Below are 21,825 nucleotides of genomic sequence, written 5' to 3'. Positions count from 1 at the left end.
GATGTGTTGTCATGGCATATTCTGCATAATTATAAATTCCTCCAGTAATAATGAGTTGACCAGAAGGAATTTGGTATACAGTGCACAATATGGGGTCTCTATTGTGGGGTCATAAATTAACCATGTTTTTGTAGAGCACAGCAGTAGGAACTCAAAATGTGGACACATTCATCTGTAAATCACATAAAACATGAACCATCAGCAAGTTGATGTTAAGGTTAAAACATCCCTGCCTCAGGCTGAACATCAGCTCTATTACTGCTGGATGAACATGGCTGACTGAATGTAGGTTTGCTTTACTGACTGACAATGGTTAAAGGTAACTCTACTTTCTTTTTTTCTGCTGCTATTTTTTTCCTCTTAACTTATAGAATAAGATTCCAGTGATGGCTGTTGTTTCGGACTCAAGTGGTCCAAACTATTTCAATTACTCCGTTTGGAAGTCCAAAAGTAAAACATTTATTGAAAGTAAATAAATCACTTCCAAAATCCCTTCTTTAAACCCTATTTGTCAGCGTTTGACCTTTGAAAACAAACATTTTCAACTTCACTCTCCTGCTTGCCACATACAGTCATGGAAAAAATGATTAGACCATTGTTTTCTTCAATTTCTTGTGTTCTTGTCTTCAATTTTAATGGCCGGTACAACTAAACACATTTTTGGACAAATATAATTGTTAGAGCCATTTATACGTATTGGGGTCATTTCCCAATTGTCACAGTGGGTGGCGTATTGGACAACGGCATGTGTGAATGCATAAGTAGAGGAAGAGGTAATTACTCCTCAGGTGTGTTGCTTACCGGGAGAAGCACACAGTTTTTGACCGTCCTTTAACTACCGGCTAACCTTTAAGCCCTTTTGTTTGTTTTATGCCAGTTACTTATGTAAATGTGTGTATAGCAAAGCTGTAGTGATACATGTAAATAAATACGTCTTGAGCGCAAGATCGCAGATGTTTTGAATGACTACAAGGAGCCGCCGCATGACGACGCGTCAATTACGTTCCCGGTACCAGCCCCTCATTGTGGCTTAGGTTTTGTTTTTATCTAAATCAAGTCACAACAATAATTATAACAACAAAAATAGCTGTTAAGAGTTTAATTTAAGATCTGGTATCTAGACATTTTCCATGGTTTTCTTGGTAATAACCAAAATAATTATCAATAAAACCATGGAAATGGTCTAGATGTCAGATCTTAAATTTTGCTTCTAACCAGACAGCAGAAGTCTAGGCCACATCTTGGCTTCCTTCCTCTTGACAATCAGAGCTACTACTCTCTTGAGCTTATGCCAAAGAGTCAACAGCTGGTCAGCTGGGTCTTCTGCAGCTTCTTCTGCACTTCATTTCACATTTCTGCATTTTAAGCAGTGCTGTCAGCTGTTCAGCTGGCCTCTTCACTGAGTCCTGCCCCCAGACTTCCAGCACCCTTGTTCAGACCACACTCATCATCAAACTCGTCCTTCATTTTGATCTCAGCTACACCTGTAAAGTTTTGTGACTGCACTGCATCTGTCCACAGACACATATAAACACCTGGGAAAGTAAAGTAAAGCACTTCTGTGGTAAAACATAGTTTCCACTACAGTAGGTGTCTCTGGAACAACATGAGACCATGATGAAACACACACACACACACACACACACACACAAGATGACCTTTACTTTTGGTTCTAAAATACATTTTTATGATGATTTTTATGATTCTTATTGTTTTCACCTTGTGAGTGTGTGTGTATGTGTGTGTGTGTGTGTGTGTGTGTGTGTGTGTGTGTGTGTGTGTGTGTTTACAGGTACATCTCAAAAAATTAGAATCTCATGAAAAAGTTCAATATTTTTTGTCAATAATTTCAGAAAGTGAAACTCGTATATTATATAGATTCATTACACGTAAAGTGAAATATTTTAAGCCTGTTTTTCTTGTAATTTTGATGATTCTGGATTAGAGATAATGAAAACACAAAACTCAGTGTCTCAGAAAATTACAAGAGTACAGGAGTACCTTTAAAAAAAAAATCAAAGCTCAATGAAGTGCACATTTAAATAAACAAAATATCTTAAATAAAAGCCTCAGCTTGCCTGGAGCAAGGATCACATTGCAAATTTGCACTATATCAATATATGCGATGTGGTTTAACCCTCTGGGGTCTGAGCCTAGTTACCCTTTATATACCACATAATATTTACTCTACTCATGTTTGGTATTTGGTATTTTTTCAGCACAACTTCAACATGATCTGACTATTATTTTTTCACTTTTTACCCACTTTATTAACACATTGAGCCCAAAAATACATAAAAAATCATGAAATCTGAAATAAAATTTTACTATTCATGACAATAAAAAACACAAATATGCTCAATGAACTGTTTAAGACCTGAAAAATGTAAAACTTAGGTTACAAATATGAACATATTAAGGTAAAATTCAAATATAATAAAACTATACATAAAAAATGACCATAAAACATGTTACTTATAGGAATAGTGTTAGATGATTAGACCCCTTTTTTTTTCATTTTTACAGAATGCCATGCCTGCCTCGTCCCATCCTACTTTTACACTTGAATAAATATTTTTGTAATATCAAATTAAAACGATCATATCTTGTTACAAGGCTTTGAAAAAACACATTTTCCATAACACATTTTAACTGGACTATAATTCTGGTTTATGTATTGATATATTGCCCAGCCCTATGTCTTGATTTCATTTTTACAATGCTATGTTAAGCCTTTATTTGTGTCAATGTTGAACCAGTTATTTGAACAGAAAGAGGAAACAGCATTAACCCTGAGTGTCAGGATTGTTCTCAAGGCTGATTACATTAGTATCTGTGGCATGGTGTCTCCCGCTGTCTGTTTAGCCACAGAGAAAGTCTATTGATCAGACAAATTGATTGTTAATACATTATCTTTCATTCATGCCCTCTCTGTCTCCGTCCTTCTGCTCTCCTCTCTCCAGGATATCGACTGGGTGCAGACAGAGAAGCATGTGTTTGAGCAGGCGTCCACCAATCCGTTCTTAGTAGGCCTCCACTCCTGTTTCCAGACAGAAAGTCGGTAAGATCATGATCAGGCTGACACTCGTACTCAATACATTTCAGCTCAGCGGTCTGACAGGACTCTTCAGCTGTATGAAGTTTAACCCCGGGATTCCACTGGATGCGATACGACTATGAAACGGATCCGTCCACAACAGCTGTGTATCTCCACAGTCCGTCAACACACACCGGATCCATCTGTGATTGTCTGTTGCGGACAGCGGAGTCCCGAGGACGCACGAGATCTCGCAAATTCACGCGTTATCAAGTGATATAACCAGAAGAGAACCACAAAGCATTTAAAGGGTTTTTGAGTCCATTCAGAGGAGTAGAAGATGGACTCGGTCCTGTCCTGTAGATCTGCCTTTTTTGTGGAGATAATTGTATGATTTTGGACCTACAGTATCAACATCGCCTCAAAACCTCCTCCAGACTTTTCTCTGTCTTGGCTACCAAATGTTGGAACAAGCTCCCCACTGACATCAGGACCTCAGACAGCCTGAACATCTTCCACTGCAGGCTGAAGGCCTACCTCTTCAACAATACCTCGGTTAAGTCATGGCCACCTAACATATATATATATATACACTACTGGTCAAAAGTTTTAGAACACACCAACTTTTCCAGAATTTAATTGAAAATTATGCAGTTTAATGTCTCAGTGTACTGTGAAATTAATGCACATTTGCAACATTTAAAATTCTTGATTGAGCATGATAGTGTTTTGAAAGTAAAAAAAAAAGATTCAAAATCACATTTTATGTTGGACTAAAGGACTAAAAAAAGACACAAAATTACCAAAAAAAGACACAAAATGACTGACAAAGACATGAAAAGAATAAAAAAATGGACAAAATAGCCCGAGACTCCATAGAGTTAAGTTGTTAACCCATTTCTTGTTCCCTGAAAAAGGCCTACTTATATAATTCTGAAATGTACATTATTTTTCAGTTCTGGTTAACCTTACCTTTTTTATTTACCTCTGGCAGTTCACCACTTACCTTTGTACCCTTTCAAGCTGTTCATTTGACTTGAACTGCTTGAATTTCAATAAAAAACTGGAAAAATTGGGGCGTTCTAAAACTTTTGACCGGTAGTGTATATAAAAAATAAAAAAAAAAGCTTTTCTTCTTTTCTCTTCTTCTCTTCTTTAACATATAGCACTCCTGTAGCAATTACAGTTGGCACTTAAAGTTCTGTACTTTTTTTATTTTTATTTAACCTTTATTTAACCAGGTCGGTCCCACTGAGACACAAAGACCTCTTTTTCAGGGGAAGCCTGGCCAAGACAGCAGCAGGGTTAAAAGTTACAACAATAAGACAGACAGTGCATTATGACAAGAACAGACAATAAAACATGGACCTACAGTAAAATACAAGCAAGCCAGACAACATAGTAAGATAGGCATGGACAGTACAAGATCATGACATCATAAAAAACAAGTGCAAAGGCGATACGAGTCTGCTTCCAGATCTCTCAAGAGTTTTTTAAAGGATGTGAGCGTAATAAGATCCTGCAGATTGAGACTGCTCTGGAGCAGATTCCAGGATGAGGGAGCCCGGTACATAAAAGCCTGTTTACCGAGTACGGTGCGGACTTTGGGTAAACAGGCTTACTTGATTCCTGTGGTCTAAGTCTAGTACCATCAGGTTGAATGCTCTTATTGTAAGTCATTTTGGACAAAAGCACCAGCTAAATGACATGTAATGTAATGTAATGTAATCCATGGTGTCAGTGGGGTGAGAAGACAGTGAAATCCTCTAACCTGTTGACTTCAGGTCTGTCCCCGCCCATCATCACGTCTTCAAGTTGTGAAATACGATCCGCCGTGAACCCGAGGTATTTTATTTTGAAAATACAGTACAGGCCAAAAGTTTGGACACACCTTCTCATTCAATGCGTTTCCTTTATTTTCATGACTATTGACATTGTAGATTCATCAAAACTATTAATGAACACATGTAGAATTATGTACTTAACAAAAAAGTGTGAAATAACTGAAAACATGTCTTATATTCTAGTAAGCAAAGGGTGGTTACTTTGAGGAATCTAAAACACAAGACATTTTTTCAGTTATTTCACACTTTTTTTGTTAAGTACATAATTCCATATGTGTTCATTCATAGTTTTGATGCCTTCAGTGAGAATCTACAATGTAAGTAGTCATGAAAATAAAGAAAAACGTATTGAATGAGAAGGTGTGTGTCCAAACTTTTGGCCTGTACTGTATACCAGATGTGTCTGTGCACACCTTCCTGTCCCGAACGATCTGCTCTGTGCTGAATGGATGCGCCGTGCTCCGTCGTCTGTCAAAAACAGAAGCTCTGAGCAAGTGTTGGAGGGCTGACGGACTCACTACGCAGCGGATCTGGAGCCGGTGGAATCTCACACAGTGATTATAATGACTGCATCACAGCTCCGCCAACGGATCTGCAGCCGTTACGCATTCAGTGGAATTTCGGGGTAACTCTGTGATGATGGTCTGTTCCTCATGGAAGGATAAGACTGGTGTGTTTATTATCAATCCATGCTAGTTGATCCCAGGGTCCAGTTTCATAGAAAGCTCTCCAGGTACAATACAATCATGGAAAAAGTTATTAGACCGCCCTTGTTTTCTAGACATTTTCCATGGTTTTCTTGATAATGATTTTGGTAATTATCAAGAAAACCATGGAAAATGTCTAGATATCAGCTCTTAAATTAAACTCTTATCAGCTATTTCTGTTGTTATCATTATATTTGTCAAAAAAAATGTACCTTTAGTTACACCAATGAACAAGTTAAAATGAACAAGAAATTGAAGGAAAAGGGTGGTCTAATATTTTTTTCCATGACTCTATATCACAAAAATGACAATATCAACATTCTGCAAGATAAAATGTGGATTTTTGTATTGTTATTCTGTAAATTGTATTACAACCAAGCCTCGCATAATAATGTGTAATAATTACATTTGTCCAAGTTTCACAATAATGGCTCTAAAATTATGACATGCTTCAATTTTTTTTAAATATTCTTTTCTGTGGGCTGCGTCTACATCACATGACTGTCAATGACTTCCCCGTGAAAACTTTCACCTTCATTCTCAGTGGGAGATGCAATATTCTAATATGGTTTCTGCGTTAAAATGTCTCTGATAACATTCATAGTGGGAAATGTGTCACTCTGTGTATGTCAGATGAATATGTTCTTAAAGAGACAAATACTAGAAACCAGTATCTGCTACGGAAAATGTGCTTTTTAAAAGCACACTTCCCGTAGTATTTTCCAAGTACAGTGGCAATATCCCTTGTAGTCCGTCCAAATGACTTCACAGCCCACGGTCTGCCTGTTAAGAATTCATTCATGATTAACGTAGTTTAAACCCCCAATCTCCCATTATTCAATCACAACCCCCAACAAACTGAGAAGTGGGAAACTAAGAAAGAAACGACAGACTTTCAGCCAGGAGAACAGGTTTGTGTCAAGATAAATGATCTAACACTTCTAAATCTAAAGTTTTTTTTATTTTGGTAAGAAACAAATAATCATCAGGTCACTCTGCTCGGGCCAGTTCATCGCTGCTGGCAGCTTTAATTTATCTTGTTTTAAGAGTTATTTTCTAATTTTAAGCGTTCAACATGCTTATTTCTAGATTTAATAATCTTAATTTAAGAAATCTTGTCACACTGAAAAAAGAAAATAGTTGAACCAACTTAATTGAATTGTTTCATTTGGTAACACCTAAATGAATTAAATTCTTTCAAATTAATTGAAAATCAATTGTGTTAATCTAACTTATTAAATTAATTTGAAAGAACTTAATTCATTTAGGTGTTACCAAATGAAACAATTCAGTTAAGTTGGTTCAACTATTTTCTTTTTTCAGTGCAAGGTAAATTATCTCTCCATGCAGCACGATCATTTCCCTCAGATTTACTGTTTTGATCTGGTTTTTAGACACACCTCTTTTCCAGTGAATCTGTCCGGAATATCAACAAAACTTAGCTTCTCAACCAACTGAAAAAAAGGCCCCTGACTAAATGTACTGATTTACCCTCAGTTTGTACTTGCATAAAAAGCCCAGCTGAGCTCTATTTGATTAGATCTAAACACTAAACCTGTCCGTGCTCAGGGATGTAGCATATGTACTCTGTTATATATCTGATTTCCTTCCCAAAGAGCCTGTTAAACAACATCAGGGATGTACTGATTGTGTCATCATGCTCTGTTTTCCAGATTATTTCTGGTGATTGAATATGTGAACGGCGGGGACTTGATGTTTCATATGCAACGACAAAGGAAACTCCCTGAGGAACATGCAAGGTAAACACCCAGTTTATGTTTCATATACTAGTTTGAAGGGCTGTGTTCCGTTATATCGAGACGTACTCCTCGCTGAAGCACCTATAGATGTAATGCTTATGATCGTGGCTTTGAAAAAGAAACATTGACTATAGTGCAGTGCAGATAAATAGGTCCACACTACACAGCACAACAGCACATGTTATATTCATCATCATTTATTTACATTCATTAATAACTCCTGGATTATAAATACTCCTGGATTATAAATACAACATTTTATTTTACTTTTAATTTATTTTAAATCCAGGCTGGGAATAAAAAATCAATCCTGAGATTCAAAATCATTATTCCATTTTATTTACCATTATCGATCTCTAATCTGGCCTGTTGGTCTACAGTTGCATCTCAATGAATTAGAATATCATAGAAAAGTTTGTTTATGTTAGTTATTAACCCTCTGGAGTCTGGGGCTGTTTGGCCCGTTTTTGAATCCTTTTCATTCTGCCTGTATATAACACTTAAAACAATGTTTACCACGTCATGTTGGTGTCTTTTTTTTCTATCAGCACAACCTCACCTTTATGACCTGATAATTATTTTTTCACTTTGACTTACTGTGTCAACATTTTGAACCCAAAGAAACTCAACAAAATGTTGCAAATGTGGACACAAGTTGCATATAAGATGTAAAATGAGGAGAACATCAACGCTCTATATTTTTGTACTAAATATATTTGACCTTATCTCCGGTTTTACTTGGCCTATCATCATCAAACAAAAGCTGGCATGGAGTTTAAAGCCAGTATTTTAGAGGGAAGTTGATGGCAGGGAAACACACTGCTTGGTTTTTACGCCATGACATCATAAAGAAGTCATATGATTTGATAATGTTGGCGTGATTGGTGACTCCAGAGGGTTTCATTCAAAAAGTGTAAATAACACATTATGTCGATCAATTACACACAGAATGAAACATTTCATGTCTTAATTTATTTAATTTCTTCTAATTATAATGATTATGGCTTACATTTAACGAAGACGTAAAATTCAGTGTCTCAAAAAAAAAAAAAATAACAAAAGATATTTAACTTTTTTTTTTTTTTTTTTGCAACACCCAGCCCTAGTAGCTTGTCTACCTCAGTACCTACCCTTGTGTGTTACTTTCACGTGGCCTCTCTCAAATGCTGTAGTGTGATACCAAAAATATCAGGAACAAGGTGAGTTGCAGCCTTCAGGCCTCCAGGGATACGTCGTCTGATCAGAGGATGATGGATGAATTTAGGATCGGATTTTGGTTTATGCTGACACGGCATAGTGAGCAAGCTACCAAGGAAACACATCTATGTCATTGCCAACTTATTTGTGTTGTGCAACATGGTCTCACAGAAATCTGTGAAATAGCCACGGATTTCGCTTAACTCAAAATCCGTGGAATAGCCACGGAATCGCTCAAATTTCCGTGAAACTGACACGGATTTCGCTACAATACAAGTTAATGACAGTCATATCCCGTGGCTATTCCAACATACAAAGTGATTATGTACATTCACTGAGTGAATATTTAGAAAATAAAACATATATTTCTCGCTAGAAATGTGATCAAAATCCATTTTTATGCAGAAACAAAGTCAAAATATTATTTTTTTCACAAAAAATGAGAGAACTGTCCGCCATGTTTTTTGTTCTGACCGCAGGAACCTTGAAAGTCACGTGACTTGGAACAAACCAATAGGAAAAAATATCAATGGGATGCCCACGGGATATGACTGTCTTTAACTTGGAACGGAAATTTGAGCGATTCCGTGGCTATTCCATGGATTTCGCTTAACTCAAAATCCATGGAATAGCCACGGATTTTTCACTATTTCACGGATTTTTGTGAGACCAGGTTCGTGTTGTGCTGATTGAACGTTCTTTCTATTTTACATCGTTTTTATGTGGAGGGTGTGTGAAGTTTAAGTTACCGTATTTCCTCAATTTGATTTTCTTTTTTTAAATAAAAGCCTCCTTCAAATGATAGCCTGCCCCTATTATTAGCCGGGTCCCAAACTGATTTTTTATTAATAGAAGCCCCGGCAACTATTTGAGGAAATACGTAGTACATAAACCAGATAAAAGTATTCTGTGTGTTGAAGAGCAGCTGAAGTGTGTGTGTGTTTGGTTGAAGGGGGCACCTCAACAACTCACTTCTTCTAAGTACTCCTTACTAACATATGCTTAACGGGATGCTTCAGCAGCGTGGCAATGCTGGCTAAATCCAACTTAACACTTATTTTTCCACCTCTGAGAAATATAATGAGCACCCATAATTCATTGTGCCTGTGTACTTGCGGGGCATTCCAACTGCGGCTCTGATAAATGCCGGATCAAAGGCTGGGTAATTTAGAGAGGCACCGTTGGGCCCCTATCGGCCCCTGCAATCTGTATTCTGGAGACAGTGGCTGTACATATGCAAAGCAGCATGTTAATCACTCATAATGATTGTACATATTCATGAGCAGCGCTCTAAGAGAGAGCCCTGCTGCATTCCCCCGCGCCGTGGGGGAGGCGGGCCAGTGGGCGATGGATGGTGCTGCTGATAGGACGCAGCTTCTATCAGTCTGATGCCAGCAATGAAACAGCGGTGCACAATGGAGGCTGTCACAGTGAAAACGTGGGGGATCGATGTGGGATTTGTGATTTCTCTGTCAAACATTTCTCTTCTGCAGTCTTTCCCTTCAGTGTTTGACAATCATGGATTTACAGCAGGCAGACAGAGAGAGGCTCGTCACTGTTAATGAAGGCTTATCTCATAGAGACAGAATACACACTGCCTACACATGGAGAGGAAATGCTACTGACTCACCAAAGACGCACACCAAGTACATCCAATCATGGTTAAAAACTAGAGGGTTATGGTGGCTATAAATATGTCTTTGTTCCTATGTAAGGAGAATAATCTTAGTAACATGGATCTACTTATGAAAGCTGTTTATTTTAACCTCAAAACTCAGAGATTAGTTTGACATCACCAAATGTGCTGCATGGGTATTTTATATTTCTGTGTTCCTGTATTTGTTACAAAGTATTCCAGCCATTACAGGATCAAGATTTAGAAGCACAGTGACTTGTATTAAACACTGAAGCCACATAAGCTCCTGATAGAAGCTGTCGCCAGTAGGGTTGTCAAAAGTATCGATACTCAAAAAAGTATCCGGATACGACACTCATTTTCAAAAGTATCGATACACAACTGTTTTTTATTCTAAATATTTAACCTGTGGTTCTGTTCATTTTTTACATGTTGCATTTTTCTTGTTAGTAAAAATATTTCTGTTAAATTTTGGGGTCTTTCTTTTTATCCTTGTGGTATTGAAAATGGTATTGAGTATTGAATATTTTCCTGAGTACTTGAACATTTTAGTATTGTGACAACCCTAGTCGCCAGTCGTGGGGATAACAAGTTTGTCGTGAGCATGTTTTAGTAGAATAAAAGCCAATTAATAGGTGGTTGATTACTTTTGTAGCATGTATGTGCTCAGCAGATTACTGTTGATCAGTAGATCATAGGATATTTTGACATTTTGTGGTCCGTGCTTGTGTCTGAGGGTGGCACTAGAGGAAAGTACTGCAGTGCTCAGAAAGGAAAGGGTTCGTCCTCTGGGGGGGCATGAACGTGCTCAGCTACTATCTTCTCAATAAGCCCTTTGTAGACATAATTAAGTAAGTAAATGAGGCCATCAGTGAGAACATTGGCTAATTTGATATATTGGTTCTTAATGCCTGCCTTGGTGCTTGAGTTGGACATAATCAGACCAAATTGTGCAGTTTACCTCAGACTTCAGCGGGGCCCCTGGTAGTCTCCAGCCCACCGAGGACAGACCCGGTTCAGCTGGGTGGACCGGCCGGGGCGGACAGTAAGACCCTGTTGCAGGAAAATAAGAGGTTTTCTACTCATTGAAACAAAGTGGACAAAGTCGGCTGCTTTTACGTCACGACTCTCTGGAATTCAGACATGTCTCTGTTACACACATGCACTGGCTTTTTTCAAACATGACAACACCACCTTAAATATTTTTTTTCATCTCGAGTGCAAAGCTCCTTTTCCTTCTCGCCACACTCCCACCACTTCTGGAGAATAGCAGTTAATTGAAAAATACTCATATTAAGTATGGATTTTCAAATTTGTTTCACAGTCCAATCCCTGTTCTTCTCCATGTCTTTATTAATGAGCAGTTTAACTGTGTCATGGTCATTTAAGATAAGATAAGATAAGATATGACATTTCTCATCCAGCAGTGGGGAAATTTAGTTGTCACAGCAACTCAAGATACAGACACATAGATATAAGAATAGAATAAGAATAAGAATATAAAAAACAAGACATATACATACATTCTATACACATTATATACATACATTTCTGTTGGCATCATTATTAATATATATTATTCAGATTCCGTCCGATCAGAAACAGTGCAATGCCACAACACGTCCTACAAAAATAATGATGATATTATGAAAAAAAGAATAAAAAAATCTTCAAAATCGAGGATGCACACTTTCGTGCCATGCACAAGCCAAATACAAAATCTGAGGTCAGTCTGACTAACGGTCAGAGAGATATGAACTAGACGCACACACACACACACACACACACAGACTTATAGATAGATTCCACATTGGAGAAAAATATATTTTAGCGTGTTAATAGGTTAAATAAGTTGTTGCATGTAGTGTTATGTACATCCATGAATAAATATATTTAAATATATGCAGAGATATACACAGTATAGTATAAAACAGAGATAATGCAAATAAATCAATCATGAAAGTGACCTGGTGGTACAAACAGTGCTGCTATTAAACAGTTAGGACCAACTACCAACACACATAGCCCAACTCATGGCTAGAGGTGTTGGAGTTAACTGGTGTACAAGAGGAAATCTTTGTCCTGATGGTGGAATGAGAAGACACACTGTAAAAAAAGATAAACAATAGCTACTCAATAAAATTGAGGCAACAGATTGCACGCAATATTATTAATTAAATCTAATTACGTTACAAGTTGAGTTAATAACAACTTAACAGGAAGTGCCTGTCATTTAAAAATGGACTAATTCTATTGTGTTGGATTCATTCAAAATTCTATTGATTTATAATTACATACACATAAAGATTATATTTAATGTGATCAAAATAAGTAGATTCTATCACAAACATTTTTATATTAAAGTTACTTAAACAACTGCCTCAAAATCAAGGACGCATTTATATTTAATAGATTTTATCAAATATATTAAGTAAAATGAAATGACTACAGGATAATTTATTACAGTGCAGGTCAACACATCATTCCCTATGTTTCTCTCTTCTCCTTCACAGATTTTATGCTGCTGAAATCTGTATTGCTCTGAACTTTCTGCATGAAAAGGGCATCATCTACCGAGACCTGAAGCTAGACAATGTTCTCTTGGATCACGAGGGACACATCAAGCTCACAGACTACGGCATGTGCAAGGCAAGCCACGAATGCTTTTTTTTGTTGTTGTGGAGTGCTGGCGTAGCGTTATTAATAATGCAGTTGATCTGTATTGACTGGAAGTACTAACAGGGCTTCTGTCTTTGTTTTTTTTCTCCACCACTCATGTTCTTGTTCATCATCCCCCCTATCTGTTATCACTGCAACCCCGTCAGGAGGGCATCAGACCAGGTGACACCACTAGTACCTTCTGTGGAACACCCAACTACATAGCACCTGAGATCCTCAGAGGAGAGGACTACGGTGAGTAGAGGAGTCACACTGGGCTGGATCAGTTCCCAACACATTGGTTTTTGTTTTGTTTTTTATAGCTGGTGGATTTTTTAAAAATTGAATGAAAAGGCAATGAAATATGGAGTAAGATCATGCACCATACCACCTAAACTGCACCAGGCAATGTCTGTAGCCCAAGTGGAAGAGCGTGTACAAAGAGAAACTTTTTCGCTGACCAAACCAGACTAATGCCGTGCTTACACCGAAAGATTTCCCCAGTCCCAGACTAAAAACTGAAAGTCTTTAGTAAATCTAGGAGTTTTACTGGAGTCACAGCGCTCCGACATCTCCATCGTTAAGTTTAAGGTAGTAATCTGCTCTGTTTCATATCAGTCTTTTCCTAGTCTTGGGTTTGGATATCATAATCAATTTTTTGATCAACGTTTGATATGATTGCAAAAAATTGATTATGATAAGCTCAGTGCTAAATAAAAAATATAGTGATGTCATACATTTACAGCCACAAGCGAGATAATTGGGGGCGCTGTTTTTTAGTAAAGAGAACAGTATGGAGACCCAGTTAAAATATATATATATATATATAAAAAAAGTATAGATAAATAAGTAAAAATTAATGCATGATTAACTAAATGAAAGTTGATAGAGCTGATAAATATAAGTATTCAATTAAACAAATTATAATTAAATAGGACATAAATTAATTCATTTCTAAATTTTCCTTTCCATTATTCTTCCTTATATCTTTTTTTACTGTAAAATAGTCAACTTTTCATGTCAGAAAAACAGAAACCCTTTTTCAGCTTTGTGAGGGGCATTTTGTGGCGTCTTCTCCTCTTTTCTTTTTTTTTTTTTCAACACAAACCACTGCACACATTAGAGCAGCTGGAGCCAAAAGCTGCTTCTCCTCCATTTTGGAAGTTTTTACTAAGAGCATGATGGGGAAAAATTGCATGGTAGTAAAAAAAGCTAAAAGAATCTAGTTGTAGTCTTGCAAATAGTAAAACTCTAAACTCTTGTCTTTAGATGTGAGCAGGTGTGAGCTGATAGTTTTCCGGGATTCTTTTTCAAATCTTTTCAAAGTCTTCTGATGTGTAGGTAGCATTAGTTTGTGATTTATACTGGTAAGATAGAAGCACTTTGAGTCTTTTCATCACACACATATGTTTAAAGGAATAACTTGTCTCATTGCTCTGTGTCCTCCTAGGCTTCAGTGTGGACTGGTGGGCTCTGGGCGTGCTGATGTTTGAGATGATGGCTGGGAGGTCCCCATTCGACATTATCACTGACAATCCTGACATGAACACAGAGGAGTACCTCTTTCAAGGTGAGCCATAGGAATTTATCAGTACATCTGGTTTATTAAGGCTTATTAGGCTTATTAGGCTTATTAGGCTTATTAAATTTAGGTTCTTCAGAAGCGTTTTGTTAAGATGGCAACCCAATCTGAGTCCCATGACTCATCTGTACTTCTTTTTCAGAAACTTCAGATACTTACTGTTCATGACATCAATATCTCTCAAATATGTGTTTTTTTATAAGGTATATTCATATCATGAAAACTTTCCAGAGCACTTTAAGTTAACGTAGAAAAGCTAACTTATTTTAAATTTAATTCTCAGGTTCACTCTTATCCAACGCATCAATCTTTAGATCTTCATCCTCCAAGATTTCTGACATGATGAGGTCAATTTACTGTTAAATTTAGGGGCACCAAATTATGGAATACCTTTTCCCATCTGGTCAAAAGTCAAAAGATGTCTAAAAGCCCATTTAACTGCTGTTTTAAAATTCAAATTCACACACAAATACACTTTTATATCATGTTCATATTTTTGTATTTTGTTATTGTCATTATAACTTATTGTTGTTGTTATACATATGTTTTTTTTCTGTTATCGGTTTATCACTTTCTTATAACTATGAATTTTAGGTGGAGGCTTTAAATAATCCCATCTGGGTTTTCTGCCTCTCCCTGCACTTATCTTTGTCATTTTATGTCATTTTTGCTGTGCAAATAAATAAACCTAATAAATCTAAACCTTATACCTGTAAGAGACACACTGCAAGAGGAGTTTCCATAGCACCAGTGTCTAGGGAGATGGAGAACTGGGGAATGCATTGAGTCTGGAGGAATTACAAGCAATGCTTCCACTGTTAAACAGCACGGAGCATCCTGCGGTTGCCAGGTTGTTGTTTTTTTGCGTTGATACAGTTGCTGAAGTGAGTGACGTATCACTTGGAACAAGCACCATCCGCTGTTTTAAAAAAAGACTTCATTTTTCATTTTGTCGATTTAAATCTTCACATATTATCGTAACATATATGTACTGTGGATTAACAGTCTATTATTGTTACATCCCCAGTGGAGACATTTCACTGAGGATCAGTAGTGGATCCACCAACCACAAGAGACAAGAAGAAGAAAATCAAATTAAAATTGGAATTGTGAACTATGGAAGTTTTCCGTGACCGCTGTTCTCAGGATAGTCATTAGCTAAATAAATATTTAGAGGAAATTTTACCTTAAATAAGAGTGCTTTTTATTAAAGAAAGTCACACTGACAGTATTTCTTTTATCCTCTATTGATAGTCGACTATATCTGTCCCCGTTCCATCAGCAGGGATGTACCCAGCTTCTATGGTTGAAGGGATTAGGACTATAGAGGAATAGTGGGAAATCAAATATGAATATTGAGAGCACATGATAGGCTGCTTGGTGCCAATCAAACAAAAACATGTTAATTTAACCCTTTGTGACGCATAACTGATATTGTGAGAGTGGGGAAAACAGATTCCATGTAATGGAATAACAATCAGCTCTGGGCTGTAAAGGATTTATGTCTGTGTAAATCCAGGCTTAGATGATTTTGGTATGCTTCATTAAAACGGAGGGATCTCAGAAACAGGGCTAATTTTATTTCTCTCAAATGTTAATTAGTGTTAGTTTGCTGTAGTCTCTAAACCCACTCTTGTTTTATTTTAGTCTGTGACATCTTTTGGCTTTTTTTTTTCGTTTTAAACGTATTGTTGTATTTACATTAGTGATATTAGTGGTATGAACATGAAAGCCTGATGTGTTGACACATATACTCATACTTTTTTGTTCATAAACCTTATCACCTTACGTGATTTGTGGGTTTCAAATGTAGCAGACAGATTACATGCTTCATTATATGATGAGAAAATTCCACCCTGGGGCTGCTGAAACTCCCATTGGTGGAGTTCAGAAAGGCATGGTGGCCAAAAATAAGCTGGTTTTCTTAATGTGTTAAATGAGTGAATCTGTGGGTGACACAAGGGTTAATATCTCATGTAATGCACATGCTGCATTCTTCCCTACCCCTCATCAACTGTGGAGAATCTGCCATTACAGATGAGATTTAGGGTGCATGTGTGAAACAGTTGTGCCAAATAACCACAATGAGGGGGCTGGGCAGAGTCTCTGGATTGGCATATGGCTATGTCCACAGTGAAACATCTTGATGGACGCTGATATTGTTGTTTACTTTTAAACTTCTTATACGTATTTATTTTGGATATAAATTACTATACAGGGTTCATACGGATGCTTGAAATCCTTGAAAATGCTTAAATTTTAATGTTGTATTTTCAAGGTTTGAAAAGTGCTTGGATTTTGGATAAAGTGCTTGAAAATGCTTGAACTTCTTACTGTATTTCTCGTGCAATCTAAATATAGATAATAACATGTTCAATGAAAAAAATTATAAATTGAATATTGAGATTAACGAACTGCACTTTTGGTTGTTAAAAGTGTAATACCATCGCTGTTGGTATGGTTGAGTGAAATTACCCCTTTTAGCATGCAAGTACTCATGTAAAACATGCAACTTACAATGGTTGTAAGGTCCTGGAAAAGCTTGAAAATGGACCTTGAAAGTCCTTGAAAAGTGCTTAAATTTGACCACTGAAAAAGTGTATGTACCTTGACTATACCACTTATAGCTCACCAGGTCTTTCCTTAGGATACTTTCCCCCCTATTAGTAATGTGTGAGTCAGTTTTTTTAATAAGCACCCACTCAACTAGTTTAAAAAGACTATTCAATTCAATTTCATTTAATTTATATAGCCCAGATTTACCTCAAAGGACTTTACAGGCTGTACAGGGTACAACTCCCTCTGTCCTTAGACCCTCACAGCAGACAAGGAGAAACTCCTCAAAAAACCCTTTTAACAGGAAAAAAGAAGAAACCTCAGGGAGAGCAACAGAGGAGGGAAAGTGGAGAGGGGAGAGGGAGGGAGGATAGATGGGAGGGTTGGGGGGGAGACACAGAATAACAAGATGAACAATGACAACAGTAATAGCACTAACCCCACAATGAAGTCTGTGACTAATGGAGGTAAATGTGCTGGTAGTTAAAGTCAAATGGCAGTGGTAGTAATAGTAATAATAGTAGTAAGTGGACTAATGGTAATAGTCATAGTAGCAGTAATAATAAAATGACAGTAGAGTGTCTGCAGCAGGACACAGCCCCACAGTGATCATGGAGCTCTATCTGCAGAAATATCTGTTAATAGAACCACCAGTCCCAGTCCCATGCAAATTTTATGCATTATAGTAGCACAATTATCAGGAATGAGACAGGGAGCTTTAAATGAAAATGTTGGGCTCAGCATGATAAGAACTACCTCAAGTGACAGAAACTCTCCTTGGGAAAATGTATTATATGTGTATCAAACCATCCACTTCCATGGAAGGGAGAGAATCTATGACATATACTGCAGCCAGCCACCAGGGGGCGATCTGGATGTTTGGGCTTCACTTTTTGTTGAGCTGCCGGGCATCCAACTTTACATACAGTGTAAGATTTCAACTATACCCCAATACAAATATGAGACCAGGTCTTGATGAGGGCCTGACCTGGGCGCTGCACCCAAAAGTACTGGAAGGCCCTGAAAGAAAGGGTTCTCTAGGCTGAATATACAATAGGTGGTGTGCTATTCTGCCTTCATATTAACCCTCTAGAGTCCATGAAACCACCTGCACATTACTTCTTCTTGACGTGAAGACATAAAAATAAAGCAACATAGAGCCTCTACATCAGCTTCCCTCTAAAGTTCTGGCTTGAAACTCCATGCCAGATTTTTTTTTGATGATGATATTCGGCCAAGTAAAACCGGAGATAATGTCAAATATATGTAGTATAAAAATATTGAAATAGATATTATCCTCATTTTACCTGTTATATGTAATACTGGCAACCTGTCTTCATATTTGCAACATGTACATTTCTGTGTGTGAATCATAATTTTCAAGATCAGATTTTATGTTTTCCTTTATTTCTTTTGGGTTCAAAATTTTGATCAAATAAGTCAAAGTTAAACATTAATTATTAGGACATATAGGTGAGGTAACGCTGAAAAAACTGATACCAACATGGCATGCTTTAACACAGGGGTGTCAAACTCAAATACACAATGGGCCAAAATTTAAAACTTGAATAAAATCGCGGGCTAACATTGAACAAATAAACCTTTTAATATATACCAAACATGTTTTGCTTTAACATTAAATATGGAACCAGCAGCGCTTATAAACATACAATATATAACTAAATAGTGCAGACATGCAAAATCAAATTTCAAATAAAAAACACATCAATGTCATCAATTTATTCAATAAAAAATAAATCGTATGCCTCTTTTCTATTTGCATCCTTCTGATTTAAATATCAAAATAAACTTTTTCAACAGGTTAATAAATTCTGCCTTTCTTTTCGCCATTTTTGGGAAGGGGTAGCTCGGAGACAGCTCTAGCTTGAGGTTGCTATGACGACTGTCACAGAGGAGCGTTTCTGGGTCCTGTCCTGATTGACGTGCCAAAACAACAGCAGGGCATTGTGGGATTTGTAGTATTAGCTGTAAATGCGCCGTATAATACCGGCGGGTCAGCTTTTATAGTACAATAATAAGATAATAATTTGGTATTGCCTCACGGACCAAATAACATTACACTGCGGGCCAAATTTGGCCTGCGGGCCAGAGTTTGACACCCCTGCTTTAACAGATTTTTTTTAACACACATAATAGCCAAAGATTTCAGAGGGTTAACACCTAGCATTGCAGGAATAAGTCTAGCAGAATCATTAAGGCTCTCAACCACCCAGACTATACACTCTTTTCTCCTTGTTGAGGTGGAGCCCTAGGCCAGCATGAGAGGCTCAGAAAGAGCTTCAGTCCTCAGTCCACTATAGGACACTATGACACCTGTGCGCATGTACCTGGAACATACTATTCCTCCAGACTGAATGCAAGCAAACATGAATGAGGGTCATGTGGGCACATCGGTGGTTTTTCTTTTTCATTAGTAGGTATTTCAAGTTGAATCTTTTCTTTTGTGGGTTTCCAAGCTGCCTACCGAGGCACTCATGTGTAGTCTTTAGAAAACCATACAAGAAATAAGCTTTGCAATGGACTGTTGCAAATTACCTCCAATGCTTTTATGCAATGGCTCCAACATTTTTGATCACTGGCACAGTACAGTCACCAATCTCAAATCTTAAATTGAGTGGGATGGCCAGTTAAAGTACCAGAACTCAGCCCAATAAGGAGGTATTTCCTGATCAGTGAGTAATACTGCAGTGCCGAGCTACACAACATAAATACAAAATTGCAACAAAGTCAACTTGGACCAAAGAAAGCAAACTGTGGGTGTGATCACACCCTTGGGGTAGAGGAACCTCTATAATATCTGTCCTATTTGCATTTGTGTTCCTGGAGCCATATGGTCCCCTTACATAGCACGCCCCTGTACCTCCTCCTCCCTCCCTCTCTCACTCAGCCTCCCACACACTCTTCTATAACAGAAATTCCTCCATACCACAGTGGCCTCGTGTGACGCATTATGTCTCTGCTGTGGCTGTCATAAGCATTGCGTGGCACCATGGCTAGCATCTGCCACCAGTACCATCCTCCTGGCGGTCTTACTGGTAGAGCAGCAGGTTCCGAGATGAATTCTTGCCAACGGAAACCAACCCTTTCACTATAGGAGCCACCCAGCCATATGCCACCTAGCTAGACTCTGTGCCAGGTCTTGCTTTGGCTATCAGTGCTTCACATGCAAAGCCCAGAGCTTTAGACAGACAGACAGCTGGCAAACATTTGATCCAGCCAGGGAACCAGCCACGAGGTGGTATTTATGTTAAAACATCTATGAAACAATTTGAGACTGAAATATAGTTTAAAATGGTTTAAGGGCCTTAAGAGCTTTCAAACAATATGTCGAAGTCTGATGAAAAAAGTATATCTGTATATCAGTCAGAAACTAAAACTGGCCAAAAAGTAACACCAGTATATTAGCTGAATCACAGTCTGCCTTCTTATCTCACTATTTCTTTTTTTTTTTTCTTTTATCAGTTTCTAATATTTATTGGACTGTGAAGATGTAGAGTACCAGAGAGGAAATTGTTGAACATGACCACGCTTTTCTTTTCTTTTCTTTTCTGTTTTTAAGTGTTATATCTGCAATGTATCGTGCTACTCATATTTTTAACCAGATAAAAAGAAAACTTACACTAGAAAGGGCCCAAGCAGGGTTCAGGTTTTATTTCAGAAGTGAGGGAGCACAATGAAATAAAACAAGAAGAATTATGAGAATTCTGCTTTTTTCATGTTTATGCTTTTACAAATATTAGTTGTACTGTACTGTACATGATGACAATGATTTCCCTGTCTTGATGAGTATGAGTCACTCATGAGCACAATGAGGAGGCTTGTGCTTGTTTGAAGGAGCTGATTGCACTGTATTTCACTCAAACTGTACCTTGTCCAATTTCATGTGACATGACCCAATTAAAAAGATAATGATATAGATGTAGCTCTTCTAGGATATCGAGGTCTATGGTTACTGTCATCTGACTCCAACCAAACCCACAAATGTATTCAACTATAAGTGTTCCACACATAGACTGAATATAAATTATGGACGTAGTGACCGTGACGTCACCCATTGGTTTGTGGCCAGTTGGAAGCATCACGTTTATTGTTACACTCATCGCCATCTTGTTTCCGATACGGGGAGCAGACCATATCTGGACTGTGGAGGAGGAGAGGGATCTGATCACTGACTACAGCCTCTCTACACCTCAACCTGACTGAGAGAAGCTGCTGCTAATTCATGTTCGCATTAACTGGAGCATTAACTGGGATGTTAGTTTTGGCTAGCAAAAAACAAAAACAAAATGTTGGTTACTTACCTCAGAAAACTGAACAGCGACTCCTTGGAGTGTCTGTTAGTCCAACCAAACGCTGAACAAGACATTTTTACTGAACAAAACGTTCAAATAAACTGTCATTAAGTGAAAATACAGTCAAAGGGTCAAAGTTATGAGACCAAACCGCTAAACGTCCTTTTTTATATCTATATAACATTATATATAACTTTATTGACACGTTGCCGTGGATACGCATTGTTCTGCTTCTCTCCTGATGATGGCTCGCCTTGTTAGTGACCTGTCATTCAAAGGTAGCCACGCCCCAAATCATGATTCTTTATCTTCTATTTTCTTCTAAATGGGCCATTATTAGAACTATTGACATCAAATTGTCTTGAAGAAGATTTTTTACTAGTGATTGAGACCATAGTGTTATTGTAAAAAAAATGATGAGGTAATAAATCAAGTGAGAAGTTTTCTCATTTTGCATTGAAATTAATCAAACTAAATGTTTTTGCAGCCAAACTTAGCGCCCCCTGCTGGAAGCTTTGGTAGAATGCAGCTTAAG

At 37.6% G+C, this 21,825-nt stretch overlaps 1 protein-coding gene across 2 annotated transcripts in view; it reads left to right on the top strand.

The window, feature by feature from the left end:
* prkcz (protein kinase C, zeta) overlaps window positions 1–21,825 on the top strand; it is a 175,155-nt gene that overhangs the window by 121,260 nt on the left and 32,070 nt on the right. For both annotated transcript variants that reach the window (XM_059333243.1, XM_059333244.1), the window contains 5 exons: window positions 2,964–3,061; window positions 7,262–7,348; window positions 12,695–12,830; window positions 13,007–13,094; window positions 14,290–14,409. In XM_059333243.1, coding sequence (XP_059189226.1) covers window positions 2,964–3,061; window positions 7,262–7,348; window positions 12,695–12,830; window positions 13,007–13,094; window positions 14,290–14,409 — 529 coding nt within the window. The remainder of the gene's footprint in view (window positions 1–2,963; window positions 3,062–7,261; window positions 7,349–12,694; window positions 12,831–13,006; window positions 13,095–14,289; window positions 14,410–21,825) is intronic.

This window comes from Centropristis striata, chromosome 5, assembly GCF_030273125.1.
Source record: "Centropristis striata isolate RG_2023a ecotype Rhode Island chromosome 5, C.striata_1.0, whole genome shotgun sequence".
NCBI classification, from domain to species: Eukaryota; Metazoa; Chordata; class Actinopteri; order Perciformes; family Serranidae; genus Centropristis; species Centropristis striata.
This window is presented reverse-complemented; position numbering and strand designations above follow the sequence as displayed.